Genomic DNA, 20,030 nt, shown 5'->3' on the forward strand with positions numbered 1-20,030 from the left:
CCATTTGGATTCAAGGAAAATTTGAGGTGGTGGAGTCCTTCCCTTACCTAGGGGTACTTTTTGATAAAAAACGAAACGTGGACACATCTGGTTAATGGAAGGTCTATGGGTATGGAGAGGAGCCTAACAGCGATAAAATCGTTCGCTAATAAGCTAGGTGCAAAACCATTAGTCCCCATTAAAAGATTTACCACGCCATGACTAATTCAGCGGCAACTTACGGGCGGGTGGATGGGGCATGGTGCCTATCAACTCTCTTCAAACTATTGAGTACAAACTTTTTAAAACATTAACTTCTCTCCCGCAATCCTACTCCAACTAGGTCTTCCATACAGAACTGGGTCTACCATATATTACTGATTCCATTCGATTAGCCCAGATCCTACTGTGGCTCTCCATAAGGCGCAAGGACAGGGCGCCCATCACACAAAATATTATAGGAGACATCTTAAAACTGGAGAACTACACCAGGATAGATGGCTGAACTAAGTTGAAATGGAATTGACCGCCATAAGGCTGCAAGCCCTTTTTAAGGACTGTCTGTAGAAAGACATCTAGGCAGAGGTTGGTTGATACATTTATACAGCGGGACCGATATATGCGCAGGGAGAGGAACCATTACAGACAGGTAGTCCTCCTGTACCAAGTAACTCCACCTTTGTTAGAGAGAGGATACTTTTATTTAGCAGATATCCACATATCGCACCACAAATTCATCCTATTAAGATTCCGCTTGAACTTGATACCACTGATGTTAGGGTACCTGGGAAGAAGATTCAAGCACTCTGTATTGAATCTGTGTCCTTGCAAAACTTAAGTCCCCCAAAATGATCTTCATTTATTATTTTTCTGTGGTTTTTATGAGCAGGAAAGAAAGAAATTAATTGTCCCAATTTAAAGCGGCATCATTTTAAACTATGTCGGGTTGCATTATACTTTTTAAAATCCCTGTCCAACCCTTTTGTTTGCTTTTCAGTAGCATCCTTTTTATGGGCATGTATGAAAATAAGTCAACAAATGGGCCCATAATTAGGATTTGGACCTTTGTATCCTTTTCTTGCATACAATTCGACACTTAATAGGTGATATTTTAAATTTGTACTTTAAATGGTCACATGAGCATACGCACAGAACATTTAATGCATTTGATTGGCCAATTTTTTACCAACAGGAATTGGTACCCTATGATAAATGTTATTGTTTATGTATTATTGTTTTTATGCACTTTTATGATCTTCCTTGGAATAAAATCACATAAAGTTTCTAAAGAAAGTGTTGTTTGTCATATCTCCCTGCTAAATAGTGGATGGCAGAGGAGTATGTATTTACCAAACATGCCAATAAGACAGAATTGGATTACAAAAACAATATTCTCTTTAGATTTTCTCCCATTAAGTTATTCATCTAATGCCCAGGAGTGTAGCCTATCAAATGACCAGATAACTAGCAATGTCATGCTCTAGAGCTGAGACGGCCATATTGCCCAAAAGTCTGATCTAGAAGTTCACACATACAACTAATGCAGACAGCACAACTCAAATCCAAGAGCTTGTTTCACAGGTGAGATGTGGGAGGAAATCCTTCAATTACTTTAATAGCTTTAGATATGTTATCAGGTCGGAGAAATAATGCTCAAACCATTCTCAATGTTCCAGTGATCTCAGAATCTTCAGATGTTTTAACAGCTCAGGAAAATGATTCAAAAATGTTCCTTTCTCCGAAATATGATAAAATTGCTCTCAGATAATTATTTTGATCTAAATGTTCCATATGACACGCCTTTACATGCTACACTTTCACTGATCATATAAGACGGGTGACATATTTACTGGTTATAGCAGAGGTTAAGGGGAAAAGTATGGCTGTAATTCTTTTAGACGCCCAGAAGGCTTTTGATCGCGTGGCCTGGCAATATCTGTGGGGCTCACTATCAGAGAAAGGGCTTGTCCAGCAAATAATTACAGCCATTCATGCGATATATTACAGACCTATAGTCAAATTACAAATTATCGGAAACACTTCAGGAGCAATAAAGGTAGCTGCCCGTGCTCCCCAATTCTCTTTGCCATTTACTTAGACCTGTTTATTAGGCAACTACTCTTGAACTCTGGAATTAAGCCAATAATAGCCAATGGTTATGAAACTAAAGTATTGGCTCATGCGGACGACATCCGCATCACTTCGTCCGAGCCAGAGGCAGCAATTAAAGAAATTGAAAGGATGGCGGGGTAATTCGCGAGTAGGACAGGATATCTGTTGAACAAGGGCAAGACACAGATAATCTGTTCAAAGTAATACAATATTCATGCTCAACTGCAACTTGAATCAGCAGTATATCTGGGGGTTAGGTTAGGAGCGATTTGGATATGCTATGGGCAAATAATCTAGATCAAATGCTGGATGAAATAGGCACTAACTTAAGGTGGATAGATAAACTTCAGTTAACGATAGTTGGTAGGATTAATGTATTGAAAATGTAAATCTTCCCGAAAACTTTATACCTATGTCGCTCTATTCCTTTGGAACTGTCGGCTGCAGCTCTCCAGAAAATGGAAGCAATGTTCTCAAGTTTTGTGTGGCAGTATCAGAAAATTCAGCAATCCCTAAAGTTTCTAACACTTTTGCAGGATCGAGGTGGATGGGCCGCCCCATATTTGCTATTTTATGACAGGGCAGTGACTTTGCAACAGATGGGACCTCTCCTAACTATGGGTAGGCTTAGGAGAGAAAATGACTTACCATCTATTTCTCACCTAGCTATAGGCCAGGAAGCTTCGAGTTTGTTTGTGAAGAAACTAGAGCCCAGCTACAATAAAAAAAAATTCGTTAAATGCATAAAAGCTGCTTGGAGGGTGTGGACGAAAGTCAGTAAAGTATTGAAAGTCCAAAGCTATATTAGATATACCCCTTTATGGGGGTTATCAGTGCTCTCAGCAGGAATAGAGGATGGTATGGTGAGAGGGTGGGAATGGGCAGGTATCAAAATAATTGTTAATTTGCATAATGAAAAATGTAGAGATTATACCCATCTCGGAATCGGTTCAGCAAAAAGGGATAGATAAGCGGTCCCAGTTCAAATATATCCAAATTTGGGGTTGTTTGAAGACTTTGGCCCAAGGGACTCTTAATCATGGTGCTATACCAGTATTAGATATGGTTTATCGGGGAAATGTGAGGATTGGGAACTACTATATTATCTTGATGGAAACTCTTCCTGATGATTTGGAAAAAATTGAGACCAAATGGGCAGAAAAATTAGGGGATGAGGAAATGGATCGAGATATGTCACTGGAATTGGCCCAAAAAATCTTTCTCTCAGCAAATCTTAAGTCTCAGCATTATAAAACCCTATTCAATCTATACTATACTCCCGCAAAAGTTTTTAATTGGGGCAAGCGTGAAAGTGACAGCTGCCCTAGGTGTCAAACTAGCCCAGCAGATATAATACATATGTTTTCCACATGTAGTAAACTGGCATCCCTAAAACGGGTATGGAAGAATTTTGGTTGCAAACAACCAATAAGAAAATAAATCTAAGCCCACCACTAATGCTATTTGGATATGACAATCGAGCCGAGGTGTCGTCATCTTAAAAATATTTTGTATTTATTACAGTGGCAGTAGCTAGATTATTGATAGCTATGGCTTGGAAGGATTCTGAACCGCCCGCGTGTTCTGCATAGTTTTATCGACTTCTGAATATATATACTGAGGGAATAGCACTATATGAGAACAAGGGGCAACGAGCTAAGGAGAAAGGCTACAAGATTTGGGCTCCTATGATTCCCTGGCTTAGGGAAAAAAAGGGAGTTAAAGAGGAGTTAGAGAGGGCTCCGTAAAATTTTGTAAAATATTGTAAATATAATTATTGAGCATGGAAAGGTGGATTAATGTATAACGATCTGTATTGCTTTATTTTTATCCTCTCCTTTTGCTTTCTCTGTTATTCAGTTTTTTGTTCTACTTTTTTTCTTTATGGCCACCATAAGAATTAAGGATATGTATATAATCAAATATGAAGTGTCAATGAATTTATAATTGAGATGTATCTATTTTCTACCTTGCATATTAAAAAATTAAAAAATAAATACATTCTACAGGGCTAGTGCAGACAACACTAAATAAACATGTGTTGACATGAAATCTTTTTCACGGTTAACAGCATAGTCTCTTCTCCTATTTTTGATACCCATCCATCCATCTATCACCTTCAAAAAACCTTATTACCCTTATGCACTGCACATCATTTGGCTGAAAATACTTTATGAAAACATAAAAAACATATATTCACAGCAAAATATAAGGGTGAAATTGACATTTTAGTTAGGTGAAAATTACACTGCCGACAAAATGTTTAGGACTCAAGAAACCATATAAATGTACCAGTTCTTGTTAGCAGAGCTAACTATAACTTGCGCCTAAAACTATGCACTATTTAAGACCTCACATTTTACATCACTCATGATTTGTCAGTGATATCATTCATCACATCACTGATGTCATCTCAAATGACATTATTGATGACTAAATTCCAGAGTTCTGTAATGGCTGTCACAGCATTTTCAAAGATATTGTGGCCAGCCAAACAGAGCCTTGCAAGGCTCCCACAGGAGAAAGATGACTCAAGGGTATGAAAGCCCCCTGGGACAATCAAAGGCTCTATTTTTTTAATTATGTTCGAGGGACTCTCGTACGAGCCTCTCAAAGCCAACCGTCCACCTATACAAACATATTTTAAGACTTATTATCTTGAAAACTTCTGTACAAATGTACACCATATCACAAAAAGTAGAGATTCTGGACCAAAATCTAGCTTACTGCTAACTTTCGTGTAATTCCGTTTAGCAGTTTTTGCAATAGTGCTTCTTAAAAAAATATATGGAAAATGCATGGATATTTTGTGTTTTGGGACAGCCTTTTTTTCTTAAACCTCGCTTGATGGATCACCCCAAATTTTTCAAAGCACAAACTAGGCAAAAAAGAGAAACGTTTTGGAAAGTTTTTCATAAATTTGTCAGATGATGCTAAAGTTATTAGCAAAACAAAAAAGGCATTTCCTATGGAAACCACATTTCCAAAAGAAATGCATTTTATTTATTTACTATTAACTTTGTTACTTTTAGACAAATTTTCACAAAACTTTCTTCAAAAAAGTCTCATCCAACTCACTGCCAAACGGAAAATAAGGAGATGGTTTGCGTAATATGGGATGGGCAGATAGCAGATACAAACTCAGTAGCCTGTGACTAAGTATTATGAAATGGAATGTGACTTTGAGGATACCATTTCCTTTTACATAATCATCTAGAATGTAGCGCTTAGCTATGGAGCCAGAAGCCATACACAGCTTCCCATTTTCATTTTGTCACCATTCACTCAGATAGCCAGATTATTAAAAATATTATTGAGTTTCATATTACCTCGTGAAACATATATTGTTTTAAAGAATAATTCAGACTGTAATGATGATAGAGAAGAGGCACATGAGAGATTAAATAATATTTCAACATAGACACATCTCAAATACACATTCACAGCAATGGGATGAACAGTTGTATGCGAAGTACCATAACACTATTATAACTTGCAAGATTCATTTCAACAATAAGATAAGACTGATGTACATACCACATCCAGTATTGCTGGTTCTTCAATATTTTCGCAAGTGAGAAGAGGGCAATCCTCTTTGCCTTTGACAGTTATTTCAGCTGTATGGCCGGGAGTCAATTCTTCCTTAAAGGGCTGAGGGATAGGAAGATAAAAAAAGTAATAAATGCTCCAATACTGTTTTTTGTAACAAGTTTTTTGTAATAGTTCGAGGATAGGTTTGATTGTCTGCAAGCTCCAACAGTCTGGTGCAAAAACATTCTTCTCTGGAAAGTGATGGAGTAAATGTGAAGACTCAATGACACTATTAAATTTACCATGGCATTATCCCAAAGTAAACTGGTACTGGGAGGAAGTCCAAGAGGATGTATTTTTGATGTTCAACAAGGATCTTCCCAAAGTTCAAGTATACTTAATCCTAGACTTAGTAAATAAACAACCAAACCTACCACAATCCCACAATCCCGTGTGGAGGAAACCATATCAGTAACCCAGTGTACAGCAAAACAATCTTTCATAATACTAAGTTCCAGAGTCCAAATACTAGAACATGCACCATGGGTAAAGATATGTTTCAAAGAGCTGTTCTGCCCAGAATGTCTGAGGGTTCTATGGATCACTGAACAAAAAAGGATAGAACATTCACCCATTTGAACTGAGCATCACAATTGAACTCAGAAATATGGGTCTGCATTTATGCAGGGATCCTATAGTAGCACTTAAGTCCAAAGAGGTCCATTAAAGCCATGTTTCCAATAAAGTTGTTTGCAGCAATAGGGAAGGGAGTGGGGGCATTCATTTCTAATGTTAACAGTGTGTTGTTTGCTATATCACCCTGTTGGACAGTGGTTGACATTGAAGTATGCATTTACCAATCATGCCAATAAAACAGAATTAAATCATAGAAACATTATTCTCTTTAAATGTTCTCCCATTGAGTTATTCATTTAATGGCCACAAGTGTGGCCTATCAAATTTGCAGATAACTAGTGTAGAAAGTAGGATCTGCTTTTATGGTTACCCCTGCCTGTTGCTAAGCTGTGATTGATTAGTTTGACTGGGAACTTGCTAATCAGGACACCAGTCTATCTGTGTTCTCCCTTAAATTGTTATGTTCAGTACTTGGGTACATCCAAGATTGGATACTGGGGTACCCTTATCAGTCCCTAGTAAATGGTATTAAGGTACCAGGGGCATAGGTACCGAAGAGGTCCCCCGTGGGCTGAAGCATGCAATATGCCACCCATGGGAGACCATTCAAAATGGAACTAAAGGCCTGCCTTTGCAGCCTGTGTAAGCTGGTGCTAGCACCACTTACTAAAGATATAGGTTTCCTATATCTAGGGTCACTGCACTTAACCCCTTGGGTGCTCAGAGCTACGGTGCTCCGGTGCTCCGGTGCTCATGACGAGCTGAGCTCGTCATGACCGCGCCCGTCCCGTGGAACGCTCGCACGCTGGGCTGATTCCCCTGCTGTGCTGAACGTTCCATGGTAACGGGTGTGCTCGTCATGAGCACCGGAGCGCCATAGCTCATGACGAGCTGACCTCGTCATGAGCAACAGGGCGGTACGCGCCCCCCGCCCCCCAGCACAGCGGGGGAATGTGCCCCGCAGACAAGGGGTTAAAGCCTATAAGCCACCCCTATAGCAGTCCTTTGCAATCCTGACGGAGTTGTCACACCCCAGGCTTTTTGCACAATATCAGTTCCCACTCTAACCCACACCTAGAGTAAGCAACAGGTGTTTATGCCTCTTTAAATTATCTGAACACTTTTTTTGTGTTCCTATGCTAACTAAATTGAAGTTAATGGGCTGCAGGTGTGCATAGGAGGAGCCAATGTTAGGTATAAAAGCAGCCTTGACTTGAACAGGTTGCTCGATGTCGTGATCCTTGAGGGTTTGGAGGACCACACCCTTCCTCCTTCAACGAGCACCCAAGCTCTGATTTCCATCTGCATTTCGTCTGCGCTCCTGTTTCAATCAAGTTTAACAGGAAAGACACATTTTCTTGGAAGCTTTATTCATCGGACAAGGAGAGAGGCCCTTGCCTCTCAAAAGGAACATATTTCCTTTTGATTTATGAGAGTGTTAGCTCACCCAGCAACCAGGGGATTTCTCTTCTACAAATATAAAGCAGGAAGAAGGATTTCTCTGTCTCCCAGATGCTAATTATTATTTCACGAGAGCGAAACTGCCCTGAAGAATATAAACTTCAACTCTTCAAGCTGGAAAGATTTTTAGTGTGGATTTCCTACACAACTGTGCTGGACTTCACCCATAAGTGCGGTGAGATTTCATTTAGCAGATTTTATTTTTGCACAAATACAAACAACTGTGAATTAACAGAGCTCCCTTGTGGTTTGGTTCTGGAGCCAGGATATATTCATGACAATATCGTTTTGGTTACCCAGACTACTTGATGGTAATGCGACATAACAAAGGAGCTGCTTTATTTTCATGTTGGATTTTCTCCTTTATTTCATAAACAATAAGATATTCTGGTGAATGAATTATGTAATTTTTTGAGACACAAAGAATATGTAAAACATTGTTGCAGTTTAATACACTATGGGCCAGATGTAGGTAATCCCCGATTACCGATTCTTAAATACCGAATCATACCGATTCGGTATTTAAGTACTGGCAATCGGGATGTAGGTATATTTACCGAATTAATTACCGAATCGGTATGATTCGGTAAATAATGAATCGGTATTTACCGAGTCTGTAACTGCCATTGTTTCCTATGGGCCTTGAGGCCCATAGGAATCAATGTCAATTACCGAATTGGTAAATACCGATTCGGTAATTGGTGGAAATATTGAAGGGTGGCAGGGTGTCACTTTGACACCCTGTTGCACCCCTCAATTGTGCATGGGTGCATATGTGGTTGACATACATGTATGTCTGCAACATGGCACTGTTTAAAAAGCAAAAAAAATGCTTTTTAAATGGTTTTCTTAATTTACCACCAACTACTAGTTGGTGGTAAATTAAGAATTCTTAAACCCTTGTAGCACTGAAAACAGTGCTACCTACATCTGAAATTACAGAATCGGTAATTTTACCAATTCGGTATTTTACAGAATAGGTAAAATTACAGATTCGGTAAAATTACCGATTCTGTAATTTTACATGCCCCTACATACCAATGTCCAAATACCGGTCTGAAACGGCCGAAAATCGGTATTTTCTGCCGTTTCCGACCGGTATTTGGACACCTACATCTGGCCCTCCGTTATAGAGCGCTACAGAACCATTTCTTATTTCTCCTTTCTATTTTTGCTTTCTCCTTGCATTAGAGAATCTCACACACAGCTACACCTCAGGCTATATCCACATTGATTCTAGTGCCATTTCATGAGGGGATATAACTTGGGATTTATTTCTCCTATTGTGCTGTGGTCCTCCCACATTACTGTTTCCTTATGGCTCCTTTTGAGGAATCATTTGTTCTGATTGGTGCATAGAGAAACTACACAGGCATTCCTTTTAGGGAGACAGGAGGACCATCTTCGCTCCTGTGGATTCTAAAAAAACACGCAGGTATTTAGTAACACAGTGGTGGACTTGGCCTGACAGCAGGGTGCTTGATTCTAAGTGTGAGGATGCTCCTACATGAGCAGGACACCCCTACAGCCTATGGAGTCCATTCTCCCAGGTTGTAAGTGATGCAGCCATATACTATATGAAGGGGCACCGCGTAATTACGCAATGACCATCTTGAAAATGGCTCCAATGAATCCTTTCACGTTTGGAATCACACATGTTGGAATCATACCCCCACACCGTAAACTTTGTGGGAGGTATGATTCCAAGCATTGGAAGAGCCCTCCATTAGGCTCTCAGTGTCCCTGGTACCAGTCTTCAAGACCCAGACAGCACAAAATGGTTGCTGCCAACTAGAGACCTGATTCTGCCATCCTGCTGCTGAGCCAAGCTTGAGCAGGGGAAAGCAGAACAATAGGCATCCTGTCACAGGTTGGTGTGACCACCTCTCAGACAGGATTTAGTATATTAGAGCCAGGTGACTGCGTTTGACAGCGCCACTCAGTCTGCATGAGGGGCACATTTGGTGTCCCCATCCATAGTCCAGTTCAAACCAGCTATGGGAGTTGTTGTCTCTCGTTCTGGCATGAACTGAACAAAGGACATGGTAGTAACCTCCACCCTGTTCAGACCCTCCCCTGGGAGAGTCCCCTGAATCATCCCAACCCTTTCCTTAGGGTACTTAAGGGCTTACCTGTGGTTGGGTCCCTAGATTCGTCATGGAACAAGATTCAATTCAGACACTACTTCTTCTATCGTCTGGGCACTCTGGACTTCGCTGGACTTCATTTGGGCTGGACTTCATCCCCTTTCAGTCTGCTGCATTGTCCATGCCTGTGCACCATACAGGAACCTTCCAAGACCTGTGGGCTTCCAAAACACTTGAAGGAATCTCCCTTGAAGTGAAGGAGTCACTTCCCTGCATCTGCAGGCACTTCAACCAAGCTGACTGGTCTGCTGATCCTGGACTTTGAAAGTTTCTGCAACACAGGTGGTGATTCTATTCAGCTCTTGAGGTCTGCCCTGTCCTCTCACTAAGTTTGAGGCCAGTATCCCTTGAGGGAGCAGCAGGAACCGAACCTCTGTGCACTGTGGCAACTTGCTGTTGTAAAGGCTTGTTGGCTTCCTTCCACCAAGATATTTGGGCTCCAAGTTGCCCGAACCTCAAGCATCTCAGGTGATCAGAATCTCCAGTCACACCACATTGCCTGTATCGTGGCATGCATCTTTTGGTGAGTTGCTTGAGGTCCTCTTACGACTCCAGTGCCTCCGGCCTGTGAATCCTTTTGAAGGTCATCTTTGCTTCTTTTGGGCTCTCCTGATTGCTCAGGGCCTGGCCCTGACTCCCCTGCTTGTGGTGAGTCCCCTGACCTTGCTAGTCCCGACATTGCACCTTCTTCGATTTCTGCGTTGGTTGCCTTTGCCAAGGTTTGTTGGTGCTTACGCCAAACACTGACCCCTCAGCACTCGACAGCTGACATGGGACAGCTCTTGCATGTCTCCTGGTCTTCCACAGCATCGCAGCACTGCCTGGTCTTCACAGCTGCAGAGTCAAGGTCACGTCAACTCTCCAGTAATACTGACATAGATGGGCATTCTTCTTCCAGATCTCCTGGTCACTCCTAAGTGACATAGACTCTGTCCCCTCTGCTTGCAGGTACCTCTCAACTCGAATCCACCTTCGGAGTCCTCCGGACACTTTCTCCTTCTTTAGCAGCTTCACTTAAGTTCTCTGTTGGGTTCGACGGCGGTTTCCAACACTACTTCACACCCATGCCCCTGGCTTACCTGGTGAAGGTAACATGGATACTAAGGTATCCGCAGGTGGGTTGGCTCGCCAACCTTCTGCCTTCAACAGGGTTTCTTCAAGGTCCACTGGGAAGGGTCCTTAATCTTTAAAATTCCAACGCCACTTAGACGTTGAGATGGTGAAAGCATGCAGTCGTGTTCCCACACTGCACACGCACTCCGCTGGGTTCCTAGTCACTCACCTTGGGTGGTTCCTTGAGTCCCCAGCACTTCTACATCATCTCAACATTGTCCTGACCTGAGTCGTGGTCCTTTTACTACTTTCCTAGTATATGGTTTGGCCCCCCTTTGGGTCCACTTTGTACTCTGTGCTATTTACTGTAATTCTACGCAAAGTAATGTGTGCATTGTGTTTATCTCCGGGTAGGAGATATCTATACATTTTAGAGAGTAATATGTAATAAATACATATTTTTATAAATACCTTTTGTGGTTCTTTTTCATTTAATCTATACCCTAAGATTGCATTCTGGTAAAACAAGCTGTTTTACACTCCTTCTGGACTAAGCCTGAAGGTTACTCTGCACAACTACCACTTAGGGAGCTTTCTAAGGTTCTCTCAGACCTCTTAAATCTTCATAAGGGTTGTCTGGACTCGTGCAGGGTGCCCACTTAAATAAGTGGACATCATATACTAGGCCAGCTTCTCACAACTAGCAATGTCATGCTCTAGAGCTGAGATGCCTATAATGCCCAAAAGTCTGATCTAGAAATTCACACATACAGCTAATGCAGACAACACAACCCATTGCCAAGAGGTTATTTCAGAGGTGGGATATGGGAGCAAACCGTTCAGTGACTTTAAAATCTTTAGATATGTTAACAGATCAGAGAAATGAACGGATCCAAAGTTGTATTTTAATCTAAAGAGGTCCACTAAAGTCATGTTTCTGACAAGGTTGTTTGCATTAATGGAAAAGGTAGTAGGGGCATTCATTCATTTATAATATTAACATTGTGTTGTTTGCTATAACACCCTGCTGGATAGTGGTTGACATTGAAGTATGCATTTTCCAAACATGCTAATAAAACATAATTGAATCATAAAATCAATATTCACTCTAGGTTTTTTCCCATTAAGTTATTCATCTAATGCCCAGGCCTGTGGCCTATCAAATGAACAGATAAGTAGCAATGTCCAAAAGTCAAATGCAGAACACCCAACTCAATTCCAAGAGCTTGTTTCACAGATGAGATGTGGGAGAAAACCCTTTAATTACTTTAATAGCTTTAGATAGGTTATCGGATCGGAGAAATAATGCGGAAACCATCCTCAATCCTTTGGGGATCTCAGAATCTTCAGATGTTTTACCAGCTCAGGAAAATCAGTCAAAAACTTCCCTGTATCCGAAATGTGACAAAATTGCTCTCAGAAAATTGTTTTGATCTAAACGTTCCATATGATACTCATTTACATTCTGGAGGACCAGTGCAGACAGGACTAAATAACACATGCTGAGACATGGAATCTTTTCCACGGTTAATAGCTAAGTCTCTTCTCTTATTTTTGGTACCCATCTATCCATTTATCACCTTAGAAAAACCTTCCTAGCCTTATTCACTGCACATCATGTGACAGAAAAAATACTTTATGAAAACGTAAAAAACATATATTTACTGAAAAATACAAAGGTAAAATTGATTTAGTTAGGTGAAAATTTGTCTGCTGACAAAACAAGAAACCACATACATCTACCAGTTATACTTAGCAGAGCTAACCATAACTTGAACCTAAAACCATGCACAGTTTATGACCACATTTTACATCACTCATGATTTGTCTGTGATATCATTTATCACATCACTTATGTCATCTCAAATGACATCATTGTTGACTAAGTTCCAGATTTCTGTAATGGCGATGCAACATTTTCTAAGTTATTGCAGCCAGCCAATCAGAGCCTTGTAAAGCTCCCAAGGGAGAAAGAAAACTCAAGGGTATAAAAGCCACCTGGGCCAATAAAAACACAATTTTTTTTATGTTTGAGGGACTCTCGCAGGATGCCCTCAAAGCCAACTGTCCACCTGTACAAATATTTTTTAAGACTTATTATCTCAAAAACGTCTGAACAAATGTACACCTCATCACAAAAAGCAGACATTCTGCACCAAGATCTAGCTCACTGCTAAATTTCCCGTAATTCAGTTCAGCAGTTTTTGCACCTGTGCTTTTTAAAAACATCTATTGAAATGCGTGGGGATTAGGGGCCCGATGTAGGTAAATCCCATTTACCGATTTTGAAATACCGAATTTTACCGATTCGGTATTTCAAAATCGGTAAATGGGATGTAGGTCCCAACATCTGGATTCGTTACCGAATCCTTAACAATTCTTTAATTACCGATTCGGTAAATACCGAATCGGTAATGCCCATTCATTCCTATGGGCTTTGAAGCCCATAGGAATGATTAGGCATTACCGATTCGGTATTTACCGAATCGGTAATTAAAGAATTCACAAGGGTGCAGGGGGTGTCACTTTGACACCCTCTAGCACCCCCAAAACGGGCATGTGTGCAATGTGGCACACAGACATGCCCTAAGGGCACGTCTGTCTGTCACATGGCACATGTGTACATGCACAGATGTGCATGTACACAGGAATCGTTTTTTTACCATGGATTTGTATTCCATGGTAAAATACCGATTCTGTAAGCCATGTGCTGATGGAACATAGGCTACCTACATTGCATTTTCGGTAATTTTACCGAATCGTTATCATTACCGAATCGGTAAATATTACCAAATCGGTAAATTTACCGATTCGGTAATGATAACGAATCGGTAAAATTACCGAAAATGTGCCCCTACATCTCGATAGCCCTTTACCGATCGGAAACGGCCGAAAATCGGTATTTTCGGCCGATTCCGATCGGTAAAGGGCTACCTACATCGGGCCCTTTGTGTTTTGGGACCACACGTTTTTCTTAGACATCGCTTGATGGATAACCCCAAATCTTTCAAAGCACAAACTAGGCAACAAAGAGAAACATTTTGGATAGTTTTGTGGAAAGTCGTTAGGTGGCGCTAACGTTATTAGCAAAACAAAAGAGGCATTTCTTATGAAAACAACATTTCCACATTAAAGAAATGTTTTATTTGCTATTAACTTTGCCACTGTTAGACAAATCTTTCCCAAAAAAAATGGCTCATCCAACTCACTGCCAAATGCAAAATAAAGAGATGGTTCAGCAAATATGGGATGGGTAGATAGCAGATAGAAACGTATAGCCTGTGACTGATTCAGAGGAAGCAGGCAAAGTATTATAAAATGTGATGTAACCTTGAAGATACCATTTCCTTTTACATAATCATCAAGAAAGTAAAGCTTAGCTATGGAGTCAGCAGTCATACACAGCTTCCCATCTCCATTTGGTCACCGGTCACTCAGATAGTCAGATCATTAAACATGTTATAGGGTTCCATGTTACCTCATGAAACAGATATTGTTTTAAAGAATAATTCAGACTGTAATAATGATAGAGAAGAGACACGTGGGGGCTTAAATATTATTTCAACTTAAAAACATCTCAAGTACACATTCACAACAATGAGATGAACAGTTGTATGTGAAGTAACATAACACTATTATAACTTGTAAGGTTAATTTAAGTGATAAGATAAAACTGATGTGCATACCACATCCAGTACTGCTGGTTCTTCTATATTTTCGCAAGTGAGAAGAAGGGAATCCTCTTTGCCTTTGCCATTTATTTCAGCTGTAGGACCGGGAGTCCATACTTCTTCAAAGTGCTGAAGGATAGGAAGACAAAAAAAACCTTAATAAATGTTCCAACAATGATTTTTTTTGTAATAGTCTGAGGAAAATTTGGTTGTCTGCAAGCTCTGCCAGTCAGGTGCAAAAAAGATTCTTCTCTGGAAACTGAGGGAGGAAATGTGAAGGAACAATGACACTAGTAGATTTACTATGGCACTGTCCCAAAGTAAACTGGTACTAGGAGGAAGGCCTAGAGGATATATTTTAGATGTTCAACAAGGAACTCTCCAAAGTTCAAGCCTACATAATCTTAGACTTATCAAATAAACAACCAAACACTCCACAATCCCTTATGGAGGAAACAATATCAATCACCAAGTGTACAGAGAAACAAACTTTCATAACACTGAGGTGCAGACTGCAAACACTAAAACATGCAAGTTGGGTAGAGTTGTGTTTCAGAGAGCTGTTCTGCCCAGAATGTCGAAAGGTTCTACGGATCACTGAGCAACAAAAGGCTAGAAAATTCACTTATTTGAAATAAGCATCACAATTGAACTCAGAAATAGGGGTCTGCATTCAAGTAGGGATCTTTTAGTCCAAAGAGGTCCTCTAAAGCCATGTTTCCAATAAGGCTGTTTGCAGGAATGGGCAATGGTATGGGGGCATTCATTTCCAATGTTAACAATGTGGTGTTTACTATATTACCCTGCTATATAGTGGTTGACATTTATCAAACTTGCCAATAAAACAGAATTGAATCATAAAAACATTATTCTCTTTAGGTTTTCCCCCTTTCAGTTATTCATCTAATGGCCAGGCCTGTGGCCTATCAAAAGAGCAGGTAACTATCAATGTCATGCTCTAGAGTTGAGAGCCCATATTGCCCAAAAGTCTGATCTAGAAGTTCACACATACAACTAATGTTGACCACACAACTCAATTCCAAGAGCTTGTTTCACAGGTGAGATGTGAGAGAAAACCCTTCAATTAATTTAATAGCTTTAGATATGTTATCAGATCAGAGAATCAAACCATTCTTAATCCTTTGGTGAACTCAGAATCTTCAGATGTTTTACCAGCTCACGAAAATGATTGAAAAACGTTCCTTTCTCCGTAATATGATAACATTTCTCTCAGAAAATAGTTTTGATCTAAATGTTCCTGATGATACGGCTTTACATACTGCAGGACAAATATATGACATTACAACTCAAGCCATTACAACGCATGCTTTTACAACATGGATTTTACTACGCAGGTACCATTACATCACATGTTTTTACAACGCATGCTTTTACAACGCAAAATAGTATGAACTAAAAGTTCTATTACAACCCATACCATTACAACGCATACCATTACAACACATTTTTTAAAAAGAAAGTATTATAAAACCCTGGGACAGGATGCAGAGAAAATAGGGGTTTGTGTGGGTAAGTGTATTAAAAAACAGGTATTTAAAATGAATACCTGAGTATTCAAATTAAGACAGTGTATTAAAAAATTCTCGTAAATATTTTTATTTTTGCTTTAATTTAAGATTTCCTTACCTCTGGGATGGGATGGAGGGAAAAAAGTGGTTTGGGTTGTGCTAGTGTATTAAAATATGGGTATTTAAAATTAATACCTGAGTATTACAATTAGTACCCAGCTGTTAATATAAATATTCAAACAGAAAAAAAGAGACGAAAATAACCTAAAAATATTGCTAATCAAAAAATACATAGAGCATTTAATATTATAAAAATTATATTAATTATTAATAAAATGAATTTTAAAAAAACACATTTTGCAACACAATATTATAAAAAACGAAAAATTTTATAAAACACAAATGTTAAAAAATAGGGTTACATATTTTTAATAGCGTATACACCTAAAAAAAAAACTTAACACAAGTAAACGTAACAAAATAAAACAATGCTAAAACAATATCATTAAACAAAATAAAACGACAATAAACGGCTGCATAACAAATAAACCACCATTTCACTCTACACCTAAAAGAGAGTCCTACTACGCTTTCTAGGAATGCACCTTGACCCTCGCTTGCAAAAATGGCGGAAGACATATCCTTTTTTTTTTTAAAACATACATTGAGAAAACGCTAAAAATAATTACACATTTTGCCAGCATTAAAAATATTAAAATTGTGCACAAAACATATTTTCAAATAAATTATTGAGCAACTCACCAAAACGTATACAAACAGCTGACCACCATTTTGAAAACAGTGGTAAACTGACTTCCAGAGACACCACACACGTTTTGCCTGCCCAGAAAATCGCCAACTAAAACAGTGCCATCTATAGTCACAAGTAAGTCTAACCCTAAAAACTGAATTTATCTAAAATCTAATATATATCCTTAAATTAACTAAGAAATACCATTTCATTATTTTCAGTTTTTTCAAAATTTCAAAAAGACATGATAAAAACACACTTCACACCACAGTCATTCCAAATAAAAACAATGTAAGTAAAACATACTTTTGTATTTTTTTATATTTTTTTATATTTAGGAAATAAACTCTTAGAATATAGATTGATAAAAAACTGTACATATGTAAAATCCAAACTCCCTTTTTAGGTCTCGTGGCGTTAACCGCGCGAAAGCGCGGTCTCGCCAGAGACCTTTAGTGAGTGACTCAGCTTTCCTGGAGACAGCAATTGGCCGAGAGCATCTCCTCTCCAAAAAGCGATTGGAACGGTCCACGCGCACGCGAACACGCGTTCCATTGAGCAGGCCACAATTCCCTTGCAATGCACGCTTACAGCCACAGCCACAGTGAACCGCCACCACCCCCCGCCGCACACACACAAGAGCGCGCGCACACACACACACATCTCATGGGCCAGCAGGTGGCGTTACTGAGGGCGTTACTGAGGGACAGGCCTGTGCCACTACCAACACCTCAACCCTCCTCTGGTGGGCCGCAGGATGACAGTTCACCATCCTCCCCTGCAGCCACAGAGAGGGGTGAGTCCTCAGGCGTAGCTGGCACCACAGCAGGGCACACCCCAGCCAAGCGACCAAGGGGCTGTCCTAAGAAGAGCCTGGGAGTCTCTGGAGGCAAAGCACCTGCCAAACGCCAGTCACAGAGCCAGCGTTAATGGCAACCCTCGTCCCCACTGCATTGACTGTTTGGACTGTCCTTCCCTACACTGCCTTGTGAATGGCATCTGTCTGTTGGACTGGGTCACCACATCAATGTGGTATCTACTCTTTCATCTCATTTACCATGACCGTCAACTCACTGCTCCATCACCACCTCTATGTAAAATTGCACCCCCCTCACATGTCAACTTTGTAAATAAAAAACCTTACACACTTTTTTGTGTCAGCTTTGTCTTTAGTGCAGGATGTACAGTCTTCAACATGTCCATCATGTATCAGAAGTATGCACTGTATGTAGGCAAGGATAATTTGAAGGCACCTAGGGAAACACAACAGAACAACAATCACTGGTGTGAGTGTGGCATCACAGACATTACACAACACTGACCAGCTACATAAGCCAACATGCAGACAACACAGACAACACAATGGGCAACAAGTGTCAACATACACGTCCCATATACGTTCACGTTCACAGATGACATGTCACACTAACATATCCACTCACAGCTGAGTTGACAGCTGGCTGTTTTTACTATTTGCACATAGCCCTTCACGACAACAGCAATATCACCAGACAAGGGGTATATTGTACATCGTCACCCACCTTCAAGTAGTAAAGTAGCGGGTGATAAGCTGTGTCACCACCTTCCTCCTCTCCACTGTCCTCATCACTAGACTCAGGTTATTGTGCAGGCGGAGGCCTTGGGTCCTCATCATCATGCAGGAGCAGGGGAATCTCCTTGCGAATGGCCAGGTTGTAGAGCATGCAGCATGCCACTACGATCTGACCTTCCAGTGCAACTCCGGTTTTGTCCAGGCAGTGGAAACGTGACTTGAGCAGACCAAAAGTACGCTCCACCACATGATGTGTCCTCCCATGGGCCTCATTGTTTCAGATATCAGCCGGGGTCCTGGGATTCCGCAGTGGGCTCAGCAGTCATGGATGGTTGTGATATGCAGTCACTTAGATATGACAAATAGACATTGCAATGTTGCACAGGGAGAGGGCAGCAGGTCACACACCCAGCACGCCTTACGACTAGCCATACCCACCCACAATCCATGCATGCTCAGGAAGCAGATTGGCCATCAGCCGGGGCACAATGCTGTTCTGCAGGATGTAGGAGTCATGGGCTGAGCAGGGGAATCTGGCACACACATGCAAGATGATCATATCTGCTAGGCACACCACTTGCACATTAATGGAGTAGTAATGTTTGCAATTCCGGAATATGTGCTCACTTGCCTGTGGTGGCACAAGACCCACATGTGGGCAATTTATGGCACCAACAACATGGGGGATGTGCCCAAGGGAATAGAAGTCTCCATTCACATCTGGCAATTCAGCACCTCTGGGGAAATGGATATATCTGTCCTTGTATATCATCATGGCGGACAGAACATCACGCAGCACCATGCTGAACATCGGTTGAGACATCCCACCAGCGCTGGCCACTGCCTCCTGGAACAATCCAGTGGCAAAAAAATGGAGTGCTGCCATCACTCTATAAGTTGGGGTGAAAGCTGTTGGATATGTCCGGCGAGGCTGCAGGTGGGGCTCCAACATATCATAAAGTGTTTTCAGGGTGGCTCTATCAGGACAGAATTTGGGAATGATCGCCACATCCTCCATGTCCTCCAGCACTGTCAAGTGATGAATAATATTTGGCCTCCTCCTAGTTGAGATGAAAGTGGACACATGTCAATGAAATCCATCATGAGATGGCCACAACATATCATGTTCTGAATGACATAGCAAAAACAAAGACTGACTTGATAATTGAGTGACACACCAGGTTACATGGGTGGACGTTTGAGCTACACAAAGGGCACACCTCTCTATTTACAATACACAAGTGCATCAAACACCACATAGGTCAATGTGAATGCACATAGTGATATGGCCACATTTCACATGTGCACGCCTGGAAGCATAGCATCCAGCCAATGTGTAACAAATCAACACCACGGTCTCATACTTAGCTGCTGTACCTGTCACACCTCAATGATTCATTCAAACTTGGTACACATCCATAACACAATGACCACAGTAGGCGGTGAACTGACAATTGCGTGTATGAGCAGACAGAAGAGCACATGTAAGTAACTACATCATACAGTAAAACAAGCATTGCAGAGATCATCCCTGCACCTCAACACATTGATATGTGTGCACATTGTAGAGTCCACTACAACACTGTCCAGCCTCATCGTCCATATAAT

At 40.8% G+C, this 20,030-nt stretch overlaps 1 protein-coding gene across 1 annotated transcript in view; it reads right to left on the reverse strand.

The window, feature by feature from the left end:
- LOC144784001 (uncharacterized) overlaps positions 1 to 20,030 on the reverse strand; it is a 1,599,281-nt gene that overhangs the window by 880,799 nt on the left and 698,452 nt on the right. Inside the window, exons 16-17 of the mRNA XM_078662713.1 lie at positions 14,606 to 14,719; positions 5,629 to 5,742 (exon numbers count right to left, since the gene is read on the reverse strand). Of these exons, the coding sequence (XP_078518839.1) occupies positions 5,629 to 5,742; positions 14,606 to 14,719 (228 nt within the window). The remainder of the gene's footprint in view (positions 1 to 5,628; positions 5,743 to 14,605; positions 14,720 to 20,030) is intronic.

This window comes from Lissotriton helveticus, chromosome 10 (genome assembly GCF_964261635.1).
Source record: "Lissotriton helveticus chromosome 10, aLisHel1.1, whole genome shotgun sequence".
NCBI classification, from domain to species: Eukaryota; Metazoa; Chordata; class Amphibia; order Caudata; family Salamandridae; genus Lissotriton; species Lissotriton helveticus.